Below are 17,335 nucleotides of genomic sequence, written 5' to 3' on the forward strand. Positions count from 1 at the left end.
TTTAAGTGTGTTCCTTCTATCCTGACTTTCTTGAGGGTTTTTATTAAGAAAGAATGCTGAATTTTGTCAAATGCCTTTTCTGCACCGATTGACAGGATCATATGATTCTTATCTTTTCTTTTATTAATGTGATGTATCACATTGATTGATTTGTGAATACTGAACCAGCCCTGCAGCCCAGGAATGAATCCCACTTGATCATGGTGAATAATTCTTTTTATATTCAATTGAATTCAATTTGCTAGTATCTTGTTGAGAATTTTTGCATCCATATTCATCAGGGATATTGGCCTGTAGTTCTCTTTCTTTGCTGGGTCTGTGTTTGGTTTGGGAATCAAAGTAATGTTGCCCTCATAGAAGGAGTCTGGAAGTTTTCCTTTACTTTCTATTTTTTGGAAAAGCTTGAGAAGGATAGGTATTATATCTGCTTTAAATGTCTGGTAGAATTCCCCAGGGAAGCCACCTGGTCCTGGACTCTTATTTGTTGGGAGATTTTTGATAACTGATTCAATTTCTTTGCTGAATCAAAGTTTTCTGATCAAGTTTTCTATTTCTTCCTGTTTGAGTTTTGGAAGTGTGTGGGTGCTTAGGAATTTGTCCATTTCTTTCAGGTTGTCCAGTTTGTTGGCATATAATTTTTCCTAGTATTCCCTGATAATTGCTTGTTTTTCTGAGAGATTGGCTGTAATAATTCCATTTTCATTCATGATTTTATCTAGTTGGGTCCTGTCTCTTTTCTTTTTGAGAATCCTGGCTAGAGGTTTACCAATTGTGTTTATTTTTTCAAAAAACCAACTCTTGGTTTCATTGATCTGCTCTACAGTTTTTTAAGATTCTATATTGTTCATTTCTACTCTGATCTTTATTATTTCTCTTCTTCTGCTGGGTTTGGGGTGTCTTTGCTTCTCTGCTTCTATTTCCTTTAGGTGTGCTGTTAGATTTTGTATTTGGGATTTTTCTTGTTTCTTGAGATAGGCCTGCATTGCAATGTATTTTCCTCTCGGGACTGCCTTCGCTGCATCCCAAAGCGTTTGGATTGTTGTGTTTTCATTTTCACTTGTTTCCATATACTTCTAAATTTCTTCTCTTATTGCCTGGTTGACCCATTCATTCTTTTTTTAAAAATTTTTAATGTTTATTTTATTTTTGAGAGAGAGAGAGAGAGAGCGTGCCTGCAAGCAAGGGAGGGGCAGAGAGAGAGAGGGAGACACAGAATCTGAAGCAGGCTCTAAGCTCTGAGCTGTCAGCACAGAGACTGATACGGGGCTCAAACTCACAAACTGTGAGATCATGACCTGAGCTGAAGTCTGATGCTTAACTGACTGAGCCACCCAGGCGCCCCGACTCATTCATTCTTTAAAACTGTTTTTTTTAATGCTTATTTTTGAAAGAGAGAGAGAGAGAGAGAGAGAGAGAGAGAGAGAGAGAGCATGAGCAGGGGAGAGGCAGAGAGAGAGGGAGACACAGAATCTGAAGCAGGCTCCAGGCTCTGATCTGTCAGCACAGAGCCCAATGTGGGGCTCGAACTCATGGAGTGTGAGATCATGACCTGAGCTAAAGTCAGACGCTCAACTGACTGAGCCACCCAGGCACCTCGACCCATTCATTCTTTAGTAGGATGTTCTTTAACCTCCATGCTTCTGGTTTTCCAGACTTTTTCCTGTGGTTGATTTCCAGTTTCATAGCATTGTGGTCTGAAAGTGTGCATGGTATGATCTCAGTTCTTTTATACTTATTAAGGGCTGTTTTGTGACCCAGTATGTGATCTATCTTGGAGAATGTTCCATGTGCACTCGAGAAGAAAGTATATTCTGTTGCTTTGGGATGCAGAGTTCTAAATATATCTGTCAAGTCCAACTGATCCAATATATCATTCAGGGACCTTGTTTCTTTATTTATTCTCTGTCTACATGTTCTATCCATTGCTATAATTGTCTCCTGCAATTACCACTTTCTTATCAATAAGGTTGCTTATGTTTGTGATTAATTGATTTATATATTTTGGGGCTCCCATATTCGGCACATAGACATTTATAATTGTTAGCTCTTCCTGGTGGATGGACCCTGTAATTATTATATAATGCCCTTGTTAATCTCTTGTTACAGCCTTTAAAGTCTAGTTTGTCTGATGTAAGTATGGCTACTACAGCTTTCTTTTGACTTCCAGTAGCGTGATAGGTTTTTCTCCATACCCTCACTTTCAATCTAAAGGTGTCCTCAGGTCTAAAATGAGTCTCTTGTAGACAGCAAATAGATGGGTCTTGTTTTTTTATCCATTCTGATACCCTATGTCTTTTGGTTGGAGCATTTAGTCCGTTTACATTCAGTGTTATTATTGAAAGATATGGGTTTAGAGTCATTGTGATGTCTGTAGGTCTCATGCCTGTAGTGGTGTCTCTGGTCCTTTGTGGTTCTTGCAACATTTGACTCACAGAGTCCCCCTTAGGATCTCTTGTAGGGCTGGTTTAGTGGTGATGAATTCCTTCAGTTTTTGTTTGTTTGGGAAGATCTTTATCTTTCCTTCTATTCTGAATGACAGACTTGCTGGATAAAGGATTCTTGGCTGCATATTTTTTTCTGTTCATCACATTGAAGATTTCCTACCATTCCTTTCTGGCCTGCCAAGTTTCAGTAGATAGGTCTGCTACCACCCTTGTGTGTCTACCTTTGTATGTTAAGGCCCATTTATCCCTAGCTGCTTTCAGAATTCTCTCTTTATCCTTGTATTTTGCCAGTTTCACTATGATATGTCATGCAGAAGATCAATTCAAGTTACATCTGAAGGGAGTTCTCTGCCTCTTGGATTTTGATGCCTGTTTCCTTCCCCAGAGGGATTTTGATGCCTTCCCTTACTCAGGGAACTTCTCAGCTATGATTTGTTCAAGTACACCTTCAGCCCCTTTCTCTCTCTCCTTCTTCTGGAATTCCTATGATAGGGATATTGTTCCATTTGATTGCATCACTTAGTTCTCTAATTCTCCCCTCGTACTCCTGGATTTTTTTATCTCTCTTTTTCTCACCTTCCTCTTTTTCCATAATTTTATCTTCTAATTCACCTATTCTCTCCTCTGCCTTTTCAATCCACACTGTGGCAGCCTCCATTTTATTTTGCACCTCATTTATAGCATTTTTCAATTCATCATGACTATTTTTTAGTCCCTTGATCTCTGTAGCAATAGGTTCTCTGCTGTCCCCTATGCTTTTTCAAGCTCAGCAATTAATTTTATGGCTATTATTCTAAATTCTTGTTCTGTTATATTGCTTCAATCGGTTTTGATCAATTCATTAGCTGTCACTACTTCCTGTAATTTCTTTTGAGGAGAATTTTTCCGTTTCATCATTTTGTCTAGTTTTCTGTCCCTTGTGCATTTTAAATGTTTGTTGTTTGCCCTGCACCTGCGAGCACTGCTATATTAAAGGAGGGTCATACACTGCCCAGGGCCTGGCCCTTCAGGAGGTGTTTTTTCAGAGATTGTTACTTGCTCTCTGTTGTTGCGACTTTGGTTATTTTATTACCCTATTCGTAATAATATTTTGGACCCTCCACCAGATGTGCTTTGATTTGTTCCTTGGAGTGGCCCTGCAAAGGAAAACAGATAGACAAACAGGAGACAAAAACATGCAAACACACAGACAAATAACACAAGCAAATAAACAAAAACAAAAACTTAAAGACTAAAACCAAAAAACCCAAAAGCACCGACTACAGGTAAAGAAGAAAGTGGAGGCAGTGCTGATGGAAAAGCATATACAAAGAGAGAAATGATAGGAACATGTGGTGGGGGCGGGGGGGGGGGCAGAAAAAATAAACATTGATTAGGCAGAGAGACTAAAAGGCTTAATCCAGAGAGAGAGAAAGGAAAATAAAGAAGGAAGCGGGGGAAATGAAACAAAGATAAAGTTACCCAGACAGAGAAATTATATGGCTTGATTATTCCAGAGAGAGAGAAAGGAGTGTAAAGGAGGTGTAGAACATGTATCAAGACAATGGATTAAATATGTCTGTTTAGACAGCCCAATAACCAGAGTAACCAGCCTAGGGGAGAGAAGAGATAAGGAGAAGAAATTGGGGGTGGGGGGAGAATATATCTATATATCCATAACTGACCTAGAGTTAATCCAGGCAATGCTGCATTGCTTGTCGGGAGGAGCTGTCTGCAGGGTCTGTGCCAATCAATTGGATATGCAGTTACCCAGTGCAAGGAGGCATGGTTTGGCGTATTCTGAATCCACCTCCACTATGGGCCCTGGGAGTGATCCTTGAGGCCTCACTTTGGTGGTGGTGGTGGTGGGATGGGGGGGGGGGGGGGAGGGAATGGTGATTCTCCAGTCTCTTCTCCACAGAGCCAGACCTGGTGGACTCAGTTTGAGTAGTCTTCACTGTGCCAGGGCATAGATGGGGGGGTCCTTCTGGCTCCACTCGGCCAACTCCCCTGACTCTGTGCTTGGCTAGGATTCAAAGTCCAGTTCAGTGCGCTCTGGCGCTGGGGAAGCGCCTCTCAGTGTGGCGATAAGTGGTCTCGACTGGCTTTGTCTGTGCCTCTACACTTCAGGGAGGACAGCCTTCTCCTACTGTGGACTCAGTTGCTGCCCTCGCTGCGAGCCCACAGGGTGGCAGATGCAGGCAGGCTTTGTCTTTTCCCACAGCACTCCAGGGAGACAGCTGCCTTTTTCTCCTGCAGACTGCGCCCTTGGCCCAGCCACTGTGCCCAAGGGGTGGAGGATGCAGGCAGGTTCTGTACTATCATGCAGACCTCCAGGGAGGGAACCACTTTCTCCAACTGTGGACTGAGCTCTGGCCTACCACCACATCCAGGGCTGGCTCCCCTCCACCCCAGGTGCATGAACAGGGAGCCATCCCCAGTCGGAAGAAAGCCCTGCAGTTAGAGATTAGATCCCTCTCAGTCTCAATCCCAGTCCGAGGTCTTTCTCCTGTCTAGATACAGTCCTGCACTTCCCTAGCCACTCTTTCTCTTCCCTTTGTCTCTTTGCAGAAGGGGGTCCCTCCCCTCCGTGCTCATGCAGCCTTTTTTTTATCTCCCCCAATTCGCAGTTACCCACCTATCTTTTTTCCAGCTTTCCCATTTTCTTCCTGGTAGATTCAGTCTCTTTTTCTCCCAGGCTCATGAACCTTATAGGAAACCACTTGCTACTCCTGGAGCACAGAGTATGAAAACAATGAAGGGAAGATAGTTCAAACCTTCCATGACAAACTAAAGAAGTTCAGATGTTACCAGGTAGGCAATGGAGAGTTATTAAATCATGTCAAGCAGCATAATGACAGGATAGAATGTGCATTTTAGAAAGAACAGTAGCTATGGAGAATGAATTGCGTAGGACTAAAGTGGGCACACACAAGACCAGAATTAGGAAGACTTTTGGGCAAGTCCATTCAGGAGATGGCAAACATGTGAAGTAAGGCAATGGCGATGGAATTGGAGAAGAAGAGGGACTCAAGGGGCACGTAGAAAGTCAAATTTACAAGATGCAGGAACTGATTTGGAAGGAGGAGTAGCAGCTGCTTGGCTTAGGGTACCAGATGAATGGTAATTAACCATGAGAGAAATAAAGGCATGAAAGAAGAACTAGGGTAGGTTCTTTGAGTTTGTGGCTGCATTGAGATTCAGATGGCCATGAGTCTATAGGAGGAGAAGAGTGGGAGGTATGAGGGTATTCAATTGTTGATTGGCATTTGGTTAATAAACTTATTTCATGGGGCACCTGGGTGGCTCAGTAGGTTAAGAGTCTTGACTCTTGGTTTTGGCTCAGGTCATGATCTCAGGGTTTGTGAGTACAAGCAGCACATCGGGCTCTGAGCTAACAGCACAGAGAATCTCTCTCTCCCTCTTTCTCTGCCCCTTCTCTACTCTCTGTCTCTCTCAAAAATAAATAAACTTAATTAAAAAAATAAACTTAATTTCATTATGAAAAACCCAACTCATAGTTTAAGTCAAAAGATAGGAAATGTTTCCAACACATTTCTAAGGTTTCTGAGAATACTACTATATTGTGTATAGTTCCTCAAATAATTTACCCAAATGAATGTCTCATGATTACTTAGATGTTTTGGAAACTCTCCCATCTAGCCTATTTTAAATATAATCAGACTGCAAGCACTACTAACCTGTTCGCAGACAGGCTACATTTGCAAGCCACCATTCTGGGATCCTGGGCAGAATCACAATTACTCGATCTCCTCTTTTCAGGGCACAGGCTTCTGTAAGTATATTGGCAAATTTTCTAGACAAAGATCCCAGTTCTTCAAAACTCCATCTCACTTCTTCTCCATTTCCATTTATCCACCAGAAGGCTGGATTGGAAGGTCTCTTTCCAGCCTGAGGAAAGACAAACCAGTCATGGATTTAAAGGTCATTATGCAGCTAAATTCTATTTTAACTGACTTAATGGAATATTTTTTCCAGAATAAAATTCACAGGTCATTAGTTAAGACACATATGGAATATTGGGAAATAACTCTAGAGTCTTTATTTCTAGCTGTTGGGAGCCATGTCATTTCTTCCAGCATATGTCATTTCTCATTTAGCCTGATTGCTTTTCTTTCCAAGAAGTTAGAATTCTTGCATCCCTTTATATTCTCTCAGTGACATATCTATGTCTTGTTTCCTACCATTTCTGACTCTTGGAATCATTTTCATTCGAGTCCTTTCTGGATTTTTAAGAAGTTAACCTATAATCATGCATTTTTATAACCATCACCTTTCTCAACCATGGAACTATTAACATGTTGAGCCAGATAATTCTTTGCCATGGGGAACTGTCTTATGTATTAGAGGATGTGTGGCAGCATCCCTGGCCTCTAACCATTGGCACACACCTTCTCACAAGTCATGGCAACAAAATTGTTTCCAGACATGGTCAAATATCCCCTGGGGGCAAAACCACTTCTATCTGAGAAACTGTAGTTGGACTGGCCCTTGCTTCATACCTTTTCCATATTGGTCCATTGGTCCAGGATATCTTTAGCAAAGTTGAAATACTCTGGAGTCTCCAGTTTGAATTCCTGTTTCATGGATTCATAGTTGGAAAAATTCTGAGGAGGCACTATTCTATAATCTTTATGCAGTTCTCTCACAGAACCAGGGATTGCTAGGCGCCAAAAACACTTGGCACGAAGTAATGTCTTCATAGTGACAAGAGGTAGCATCAGTCTTGCTGGATGTGTTAGCACTCAGGGTTTCCACAGAAACTAATCCATCTAAAAGACAAGTAAAAGGATATGTATTTGTCTCTCTCCTAAAGGTAGCTATACCCCAAAATAGCTAAGTTTTATTATTATTACTAACAATCATCCTAAAAATGCCATTCTCTGAGCACTCAATATGTTTTAAACACTGTGTTTCACTTACATACAAATTATCACTAAATCGTCAGAGTAACTCTGTGACATGGATACTATTATCATTTCTGTTTAAAGAAAGAAAAAATGACGAAGCAAGGCTGTCTTAGTCAACTCTGGCCACCATAACAAAATACCATAGACAGGATGGCTCAAAAAATAGACACTTATTTCTCACAGTTCTGGAGGCTGGGAAATCTAAGACCAAGTGCTGGCCAGTTCAGTTTCCCAGTATGGGCTCTGTTCCTGGCTTGTGGATGACCACCTTCTCTTTGTTTCCTCACATGGTAGAGAGAGCAAGAGCTCTGGTTTCTCTTCTCCTTTTATAAAAATATTAAACCCATTATTGGGGCCTCACCCTGTGACCTCATCTAAACCTAATTCCCTCCTAAAGACGCCACCTCCAAATACCATCACATTTCGGGGGTCAGGGCTTCAAACATAAGAATTTGGAAGGGTCACATTCAGTCCACAACAGAGGCATTAGTTGGATCTGAACCTAGAACTGTCTGGTCCCAGCTCATTCTCCTGACTATGTACTACATACTATTGCCTCCCATATGCATTTCTAAAGAAGTGAAGATCTGGGTCACTCAGTTACTCTCAGTGAAAGCAAAGGGCCAAGCCTGCTTATCTAATTTAATCTTTCACCGTCATTTCAAGAGTTGTACAGACATGTTCAGGAGAAATTTCCACAGTGGGTAATCCATAAGTGAGAAAACTGAGAGTACCCCAGTACCAATTAGGCATGAAAGAACTGTCAAAAGTCCTTTGGTTTATAGGCCATAGTTCCCATGCTCCCAGTAGGAGCCCACACAACCTTCCAGTCCAGGCTTGGAGCTGCATTTACGGGAGATGTAATAATAGGGCTTTAACCTTTAGGACTTTTGTGGGGGAGGACCCTTCAGGCCACGGAGCCCCCCTGATTCTGTGGGAAATCATTTGATCATGATGTCATTTACTTGGCTGAGGTCTCATAAACAAAGTTATTAAAAACATGGTTCTAGGGATTGTAGGGTTCTCTTCTTCATACATTCTGTAATCTTCCAAATTTCCTACAATGAAATACTACTCTCATAATCATTAAATCATTTTTAACTCCAATTCTAGCTATGTGGTGTGTAAGGCAGCATGGCTATGTGGGAGAGTTTCTATACTGATATGTTGCCAAACAATAATTAATAATGTCAGCCATCAGTTTTATCCTAAATAGGTCTGGTGTTTGGGCATCATGTTGCTGCACCCAATGCATTATAAGATCTGGGTTCTTCTTCTGACCCTCCCACCTGTTTATGTGAAGACCAGACAAGTCACTGAACTTGAACCCTCTGAGATCATCTGGTTTGAGCTCTCCATTTTTCACCTGCAGAGAAAACAGAGCCCCGGAGAAGGGAAGCAACTTGCTTCAATATGTCATATCAGAGTTAGAACTAGAACTCACGTCTTTGGATTCTCATTTGAATGTTCTCTTTACTGTTGTTCAATAGGATTTCAGTAGAGCAGTGATTCTCAACCCTGGCTGTATATTGGAATCACCAGCAAAGCTTTTTTAAAAAATACCGATGCCTGGGTATTAGACCAATTAAATCAGAATCTCTGGAAGATGGGGCCTGGGCAGCATATTCTTAAAATTTCCTCAGAGGATGTTAATGTGCAATCAAGGTGGAGAATCACTGATTCAGAGGTTGTGATCTGTGAACCAGCAGCATCAGCATAACCTGGAAGCTAGTTAGAAATGCACATTTTCAGAACCCGGTTTTCTGTTTTGCCAATGTAGAGACTAATAGAACCCCTGTCAGAGAGAATTGTCCCAAAGATTAAATGAGATAATACATACAAAGTGCTTATCATGGTGTCTAGCATATTACTACTCTCTAGAGCAGGGGTTGGCAAACCTTTTCTGTAAAGGGCCAGATAATAATTTAGGCTTTCTGGGCCATATGTATGATCTCTGTGGCAACTGCTTACTTCAACTCTGGTTGAGATAGAAGCCATTGACAATACATGACTAAATAGACATAGCTATGTTCCAAAAAGACCTATTTATGGATACTGAAACTTGAATTTCATATATTTTTCATGTGTCATGAATTATTATTCCTCTTTTGACTTTTTCAAAACTGAAAAAAACATTTATAATATAATATAAATTATAAATATTATATAAAGATAAATCCCATACATTTGGCAGCCGTCTCCCTTATTACAGAATTAGCATCAGGTTTCATTCAGCTGAAAGGAGTTAAGTAGTAGTTAAAAACACTAGGTTTTCAGTGTTGTAACTTTTCTCTTTATTTGTAATTTTTTAGATCATGTCTTCAAATGTTTCAAAAAACAAAAAATGTTTATATTTTTACGTTATAATATTTATAGAAAATTAAAATGTAAAAACCATTCTTGGTTTGCAGCCTGTATAAAAACAGGTAGAGGGTGGGATTTAACTCACGGCTCTAGTTTGCTGATCTTTGGTGTTAGAATGTAAGTTCTATGAGGGTAGGCATTTAGTCTGTTATGTTCATGGGACTATCCCTGGGAAATATCATCGTGTTCAGCCCATAGTATTTGCTTATTTGTTGAATGAAGAAATGACTCAGAAGGGATAACTTTTATATACAGTTTATTTCAATAGGTCAGGATAACAGTAGACCTGAGCAGTGCCTTTATTGCTTAATCAGATTTATATAAATACCTGGACTGTTCACATGTGGCTATTTAAATTTAAATTAATTTAAATACTATTTAAAAATAAGTTCTTAGAGTAACTGAATTTTAAGCACTTAAGTAGCCACTTGTGGCTCTTGGCTACTGCATATAGATAACTGCAGACACAAAACATTTCTATCACTGCAGAACATCTCTTGTGGACAGTGCTGATCTATATTGATAATAGCTCAGAAGTGGGTGATATAAGGGGCACCTGGGTGGCTCAGTTGGTTAAGCTTCCAATTTTGGCTCAGGCCATGATCTCATGGTTGGTGAGTTAGAGCCCCACATTAAGTAGTAGTTAAAAACACTAAGCTTTTAGTATAACTTTTCTGTTTATTTGTAATTTTTTAGATCATGTTTTCAAATGGTGCAAAAAGCATAAAAATTACACAGTGAAAAAATCTTCCCCCTGCACCCCCAACTCACAGCTGCTCAGTCTCATCCCCCCCACTCTCTTAAGGAACTACAATTACTTCTATGTATCTTTTCAGTATTTCTTTATGTGTATTTAAGCAAAAGATTCTTCTTTCTCCACCACTTTGACACAACAGGTAACCTAGAGTACACACTATTCTTCCCATTAAAAAACATTTTTATGACAAATTCTTGAAGGTCTTTCCATGTCAGTACATAAGTATCTTTCTCATTTTGGGTTTTTTTTTTTTAAATGTTCTTGTTTTGTTTAAAGAGTGCATGACATTCCAGTGAACAGCTGCACCATAATTTCTTAAGCCAGTCCTCTATTGATGTCATAGGAATTGTTTCCATTATTATGCATTTAAGATGAAATTTTGAAGCTATTTCCTTCACCACATTTAGAATCCTTCAAACATATAATGAAAAGAAAATTGACCAGTCATTTGGAGCTTAAAATGAGCCTAACCATTCTGCTCTACCAAAAAGAACTTATCAGCATCCTCCTCATCAAAGTGGTAAGATTGCCTTCTCCCCAGCGACGTTCTTTTCAGTGATCTTAGCATTTCATAACATCTATTTTCCAGGTTTCCAATATTCTTTGTAGGTGAAGGAGCTGAGCTAGGAGTACAGATGTTTATACTGAGCTACAGAAAACTCCTCTAAGAGAGAAAGTACCATTCCTGGTCAGCTGGGCTTTCAAAGTATTTAAGGTCTCATCTAAAATGCAAGCTCTACATCTATATAAACAGCAATGCAGAAGAGGTTTTAGCCGCCCTACATCTCTGTAAGTATCTCTCCTACCAAGTAATCCAAGTAATAACAGTGGCTTAGCATATATAGCCTCAAAGCAAGGTGAAGCCCCCTACTATTCTCCCTAGCCCTAAACTTAACCTTCTCTATAGGATTTTTGGAGCTGCCCTTGATCACTTACTGGAGAAAAGTGGCTTCCCTGGATTATTTCCTTGGATTTTCATTTATACATTCCCTGAAGTTTCCCTAGAGGTAGTATGCATACTTTCTGGATGATGTAAAAGATGGATTCCTATCTGCCACTGAGCAGGGTGGAGAGGTAAGTAGACAGCACAATGAAAAACTCAGCTGGTACTTGAACTCAATTAAGTTTTTTCCAAAACATTTTACCAAGTTAACACATGCACACAGTTAAAAAAAAAAATTACATAGTACCAAAAGACTTAAAATGAAAAACTTATCTGCTATGTTTATAGCCTTTTGTGTGTACATACTCCTTGCTTACTAGATACAATTACACAACAGCTGAGAAATTCTGATAGAAATACTTTCATGAGAGCACTTTTGATTTGTTGGTTTTGCTTGCTTGTTTGTTACTCTTGCTCAAAAGTGCATGTGCCAGCCCAGAAAACCTTACATAGAAGACAGATAAGGTAGTACTCACTAAAGTGAAAGATTCCAACACAGCTGGCGGTGATGGCAGACCTGTTTCCTAGAAGAGCAGCCCTGAAACTTGAACTCTCACTTCTGCTTTAGTCCTCGTAGTAGCCAACAGAAGAGGGAGAAGTAGTCTGACAACTGGAAGAAGCAAGACATAGAGGGCCCTTCCTGGATTGGTGGAGACATTCTAGAGGGAGGAGCAGGAGTTTCAGGCCAAGTTTAAGCTGAAAGTTTACACAATTTTCTGCCACCCTCCCTTTTAGAGTTAATTATTTAAATACCCTGTAAGCTTTTGCTGGGGAGCTGGGAAAGTAATTTATTCACAGGAAGAAAAGTGTCTATGGAGTTGCTGGGGGATGGGTCCCATGAAGGAATAGAGGAAGTTTTCTCTTAGAAGGAGCAAAGAAAAAAGGACTTAAGAAGACAAAGAGGGGGTTTAAATGGAAAAGAAAGAAGTTAAGGGGTGGGTTTGGGTTGCTCTAGGTCTTAGGGAACCTGTTGCTGTGTTTATCTGTTGAGCTGGTGATGACTAAACATAAATGCTATCAGGTCATTCCTCTGCCCAAATCCTTCAGTGCTTCCTGGTTCACTCCAGGTCAAATCTCAAGTCCTTCCATGGACTACAAGGAGCTGGTGATCCATGGAACTACAAGGACTACAAGATCACCAGAGAGATCAGGTCCTCTCTGACCACCACCCACCTCTCCTTCTCTTAATCTTCTGCAGCTTGAACATACCACACATGTTCCAGCTTTGGGATCTTTGAACTTACAGCTTCTACTGCCTGGAAAACTCTTCTCTTAGATAATCCCTTGGCTAAATCCCCATTTTATGAGGTATCCATCAAAGTGGTCTTCTCTTACTACATTTTCTAAAACAGCACCCCTCATTTTTTTTTTCTCTTTAATCTGTGTTAATTTTTTACATCTCTTACCATCACCCTTAGGAGTAAGAACTTTGTTTTGTTTGCTGATGCATCACTATTGTCTAGAGCAGTTGCTGGCAGCTTTTAGGCATTCAATAAATATTTGATTGGTAAATGAATAAGAAAATGACCTTTTCAGTTACATGTGACAGAAACCCAATTCAAATTCACTCAAACAAAATGAGGGATTTATTGGTCACTTTTTAGTTCTATGAGTTTTTGGTTGTTGTTGATTCCCTGGGATTATCTATGTAGATAGTCACATAATCTGCAAATAGGGACAGTTTTACTTCTTTCTTTTGGTTCTCTGTGCCTTTTATTTCCTTTTCTTGCCTTATTGCATTAGCTAGAATTTACAGGCTATGTTGAAAAAGAATGGTGAGAGCAGCTATGCTTGCCTTGTTCCTGATATTAAGTGGAAAGCATTCAGTCTTTCATGCTTGGGGGTAATGTCAGCTGTAATATTTTGTAGATGACATTTATCAAGTTGAGGAAGTTCTCCTTTATTCTTATTTTTCTGAAAATTTTTATCATGAATAAGCCTTGAATTTTGGCAAATACCTTTTCTGTCTCAATATCATCGTGTGATTTTTCTTCATTAGCCTATTAATAAAGTGGATTTTTTAATCATTGAACCAGCCTTGCTTCCCTGAAATAATATATATTTATATTTATAGATGAATTATATATACCTCTTGCCAATTTTGAGAAGTTTTCCATCATTATTTCTTGGAGCAATTTTCTAGCCCTGCCCTCTCTCCCTTTTTGGGAGTCTTATGACACAATGTTAGATCTTTTATGATAGCCCTACAAGTCTCTGAGGCTCTTTTTTTTTTTTTTTTTTTTTTTTTTTTTGTCAGCCTGGTTTCTCTCTGTTGTTAATATTGGGGAACTTTTTTTTCAGATTTTCTAAATTGACCACTTTATTTAAACAGAAGAAAAACCCCACAATTTTAATTATGTACATATGTGGGAACCCTACAAAGATATGAGACTCCTACATTGATTAAATTTGACCATCAAAACTGTTACTTTTTAAAAATGTTTATTTATTTAAAATTTTTTAATTTATTTTTTTAATTTACATCCAAGTTAGTTAGCATATACTGCAACAATGATTTCAGCAGTAGATTCCTTAATACCCCTTACCCATTAAGTCTATCCCCCCTCCCACAACCCCTCCAGTAATATATTGGGTAATTTTTATTTTTCTATCTTCCAGTTAACTAATTATTTTCTCTTCTTCCTCCCATTCTGCCGTTGAGTCTATCCAATTAAGTTTTTCTCTTATTATATTTTTTATTGTATTTTTTAATTTTAAAATTTCCATTTGGTTCTTCTTGATAATAATCTATTACTTTGCTGAGGCTTTGGTGTTTCAAGCATATATATTTACAATTGCTTGTTGAAGCATTTTTATTATGGCTGCTTTAAAATCTTTGTCAGATACTTTTAACATCTTTGTCATCTTGGTGTTGGTATCTATTGACTGTCTTTTTTTATTCAGTTTGAGATCTTTGTGGTTCTTGGTATGGTGAGTGATTTTCATTTGAAACCTGGACATATTTGTATTATGTAATCAAATTCTAGATCTCATTTAAACCTTCTGTTTTAGCTGGCTTTTTTCCACATTGTCCTGGCAGGGTAAGTGGGAGGACACCACCTCATTAATGCCAGATGAATATAGAAATCTAGGTTGTCCACTAAGTCTCTAATTAAACTGGGATTGGGAGCAGTGCTGGGGTGGGGATAGCAGTTCCAACTCCTCATGGGGTCTCTACTGACACTGGCCTGTTCCCTACTTGGCATTCTCTGATGCTACCCCAGTGGAGGGTATTGGGATACCTTGTTATAGACTGGTGAGAGTAGAAGTCTAAGCTTCCCACTCTACCTTTTGCTGGCATAGGTAAGGATATGTGGAGCCGTGATTTTTTCTGTGGTATTTGGCTGGAGTAGAACAGATAATATTTAAAAGTTTTTTTTGTCTTGGTAGGCTGCTCCTTTCATGGTCCTCTGGTAAAAGACAGCAGGCTTTTTCTGGGGCTTTTATTGTTGGTACCATTGGTATTTCCAAGTTTCTGGCTTTTTCATCTCCCAAGTCTACAATATATGAGGCAAAAAAAGAAAACCCAGGGAACTGACCACTGGGTCATTCCTTAGGTCTCAAACTCTATAACCAGTCTGCCTTCCTCTCTATACCTTCCAGAGTCTTATGTTTGTTTTATATCTAATGTCCAGGGATTTCAGTTGCACTTAGCAGGAGAAAAGAGAAAAGTCTGTCTACTTCCTCTTCCCAGAGTAGAAGTCCTCCCAACTCATTTTTTGAGATTAGAATAACATTGATAGCAAAACGAGACAAGAACACTGCTAAAAAGAAAATCACAGGCAAACTGAAAAACTATGAACAAACAAAAAGTCAAATATAGATTTTTAACAAACTGAAATCAGCAATGTACAAAAACCAAAAATCCATTATGACAAGTTTGAGTTTATCCTAAGAAAAGGCAAAAGGAGAAAAACCAATATGAACATTTCAGTGCACACATAAAATGTATAAATTTCAGTATTTATTCATGATAACCTCCATTGCCCTCAAAAGTAAAATTCAAGTGGAAGGAGATTTCTTTAATGTGATAAATAATGTATATCAACAAATTATTTTGATATTGAACATTAGAAACATTTTATGGTGAAATATTAGAAGCATTCCAACTAATTGAGAATAAGGCAGTGGTCACCATGCCTAATTAATATTATACCATGGGGCACCTGGGTGGCTCAGTCGGTTAGATGTCTGACTTTGGCTCAGGTCATGATCTTGTGATTCATGGGTTTGGGCCTTGCATGGGGCTCTGTGCTGACAGCTCAGAGCCTGAAGCTTGGTTCGGATTCTGTGTCTCCCTCTCTCTCTGCTCCTCTCTTGCTCATGCTCTGTGTGTCTCTCAAAGATAAATAAACATTAAAAAAATTTTTTTTTAAATTAAAACACCTAAAAAACAATGCAGAAGATAGCCTCCAACAAAGAGTTAATTACCCAACTTTAAAAGTAAGGGCTATGGCTGAGAAACCCTGATCTAATGTCTAAGTGGATCCAGTGCTTACTAATAGGCCTTTACACATAGCTTGTCTTTCCTTGCATTCATTAATGTTTTTCTTTGTTAGCTGAATTTAACACCTACTAGATTTTTTCCCCCCACAAGGGCTTATAATGACTGCTTTCCTTTGCTTAGTTGGTAATGCCTAACTACTGACTTTATACTGAGAATATAAAGTCTAGGTAAGAGCTTCTTGTGTTAAATTTTCTTTCCCTCAGAAAACTGTAGACCTTGTTTCACTGTTATTTGGCATTAAATATTACTTTGGAGAAGCCCAAGGTCAAACAAGTTCTGTTCTCCTGGAATGTGCCTGTTGTATAATAGAAAATTTGACTGGCCTTTGTCCCTGGTTCCTAATTCCTTGGAGACTCTAAATCCCTAGAATTCCTGGGTAATAGGAGTGCCTTTGTTATTCATGAACCCCTTAAATGCCACCTGAGATTATGCTAGCAAGGTGACTCAGGATGAAGGGTCTGGTCACCAGAAAGGTCAGCCATGTGATCAGAGGGTTGGAGCTTTGAAGCTCTAGGGAGAGAAGGGGAACTGGAGATTGACTTGAGTCAAATGCCTAATGATTCAGTCAATTATGCCTAAATAATGAAACCCCAATAAAAATGGTGAAGTTTCCTGGTTGGTGAATATATCCAATATGCTGGGAGGGTGACATGCCCTGATTCCACAGAGAGAGGGCATGGAAGCTGTACATTTGGGACTTTCCAGACTTTCTTTTATGCTTCTTTTCATTTGGCTGGTCCTGATATATAACCTTTATAATAAAACTGTAATCCTAAGTCTAGCACTCTTTTGAGTTCTGTGAGATCTAGTGAATTAAGGGACAGGAGGGGGTGGTAGCCAGTTGGTCAGAGGTTTGTGTGGTCTGGGGACCTGTGAACTTACAGTTAACATCTGAAGTATGGGAAGTCTTTCTGGGGACTGTGCTTTTAAAGCTGTGAGGTCTGATGCTATCCCAACAGTGTCAGAACTGAATTGAAATGCAGCACTGTAGAGCCTCATTTACTCTGCCTGGGTGCTTGTGTAATTTTTTCTTTATTCACAAATTAATTAACTTCAGCCAGAGGTGTTTTAATGTTGTTATTCCTATATCAGGTCTTATCTACAACAAATGTGTCTTATTGTTCTGTAGATTCTTTTTCTGTTATGCTAGTTTATGGTCATTCTCTATTATGATTTCTACATCATTCGTCGTAATGTTATTGACTTGGGTCCTTGGGCTCTCCAAGCAATAGGAATTGACTGGGGCCAAATGGGAATTTCCAGGCAAGGCTTTTATTGGGCTTATGCTGGAGCACAAGGGAGACAGCGCAAAGGCAGGGTCCTTCATGCTGGCTGTCAGAACAAAGGCCAAGGAAGTTTTTAAAGACGGTAAGGTGGGAAAGGAGTGATGTCTGAGCATGTAGGAGTGAA

The 17,335-nt window shown here is 39.4% G+C and overlaps 2 protein-coding genes across 6 annotated transcripts in view; one reads left to right on the plus strand and one right to left on the minus strand.

Annotated features, from left to right (window-relative positions):
• The window catches only part of ERI2 (ERI1 exoribonuclease family member 2), a 61,232-nt gene that overhangs the window by 28,956 nt on the left and 14,941 nt on the right, over nucleotides 1-17,335 (plus strand). For 2 of the 3 annotated variants that reach the window (XR_007147741.1, XR_007147740.1), the window contains exons 10-11: nucleotides 10,883-11,264; nucleotides 11,383-11,549. The gene's annotated coding sequence lies outside the window, so the exon portion shown is untranslated. The remainder of the gene's footprint in view (nucleotides 1-10,882; nucleotides 11,265-11,382; nucleotides 11,550-17,335) is intronic. The other variant, XR_007147742.1, reaches the window with a different exon arrangement.
• The window catches only part of ACSM3 (acyl-CoA synthetase medium chain family member 3), a 62,126-nt gene that overhangs the window by 27,988 nt on the left and 16,803 nt on the right, over nucleotides 1-17,335 (minus strand). For all 3 annotated transcript variants that reach the window (XM_047838269.1, XM_047838270.1, XM_047838268.1), the window contains exons 2-3: nucleotides 6,947-7,216; nucleotides 6,125-6,335 (exon numbers count right to left, since the gene is read on the minus strand). In XM_047838269.1, the coding sequence (XP_047694225.1) occupies nucleotides 6,125-6,335; nucleotides 6,947-7,165 (430 nt within the window). In that variant the 5' untranslated portion in view covers nucleotides 7,166-7,216. The remainder of the gene's footprint in view (nucleotides 1-6,124; nucleotides 6,336-6,946; nucleotides 7,217-17,335) is intronic.

Source organism: Prionailurus viverrinus, chromosome E3 (assembly GCF_022837055.1).
Source record: "Prionailurus viverrinus isolate Anna chromosome E3, UM_Priviv_1.0, whole genome shotgun sequence".
NCBI classification, from domain to species: Eukaryota; Metazoa; Chordata; class Mammalia; order Carnivora; family Felidae; genus Prionailurus; species Prionailurus viverrinus.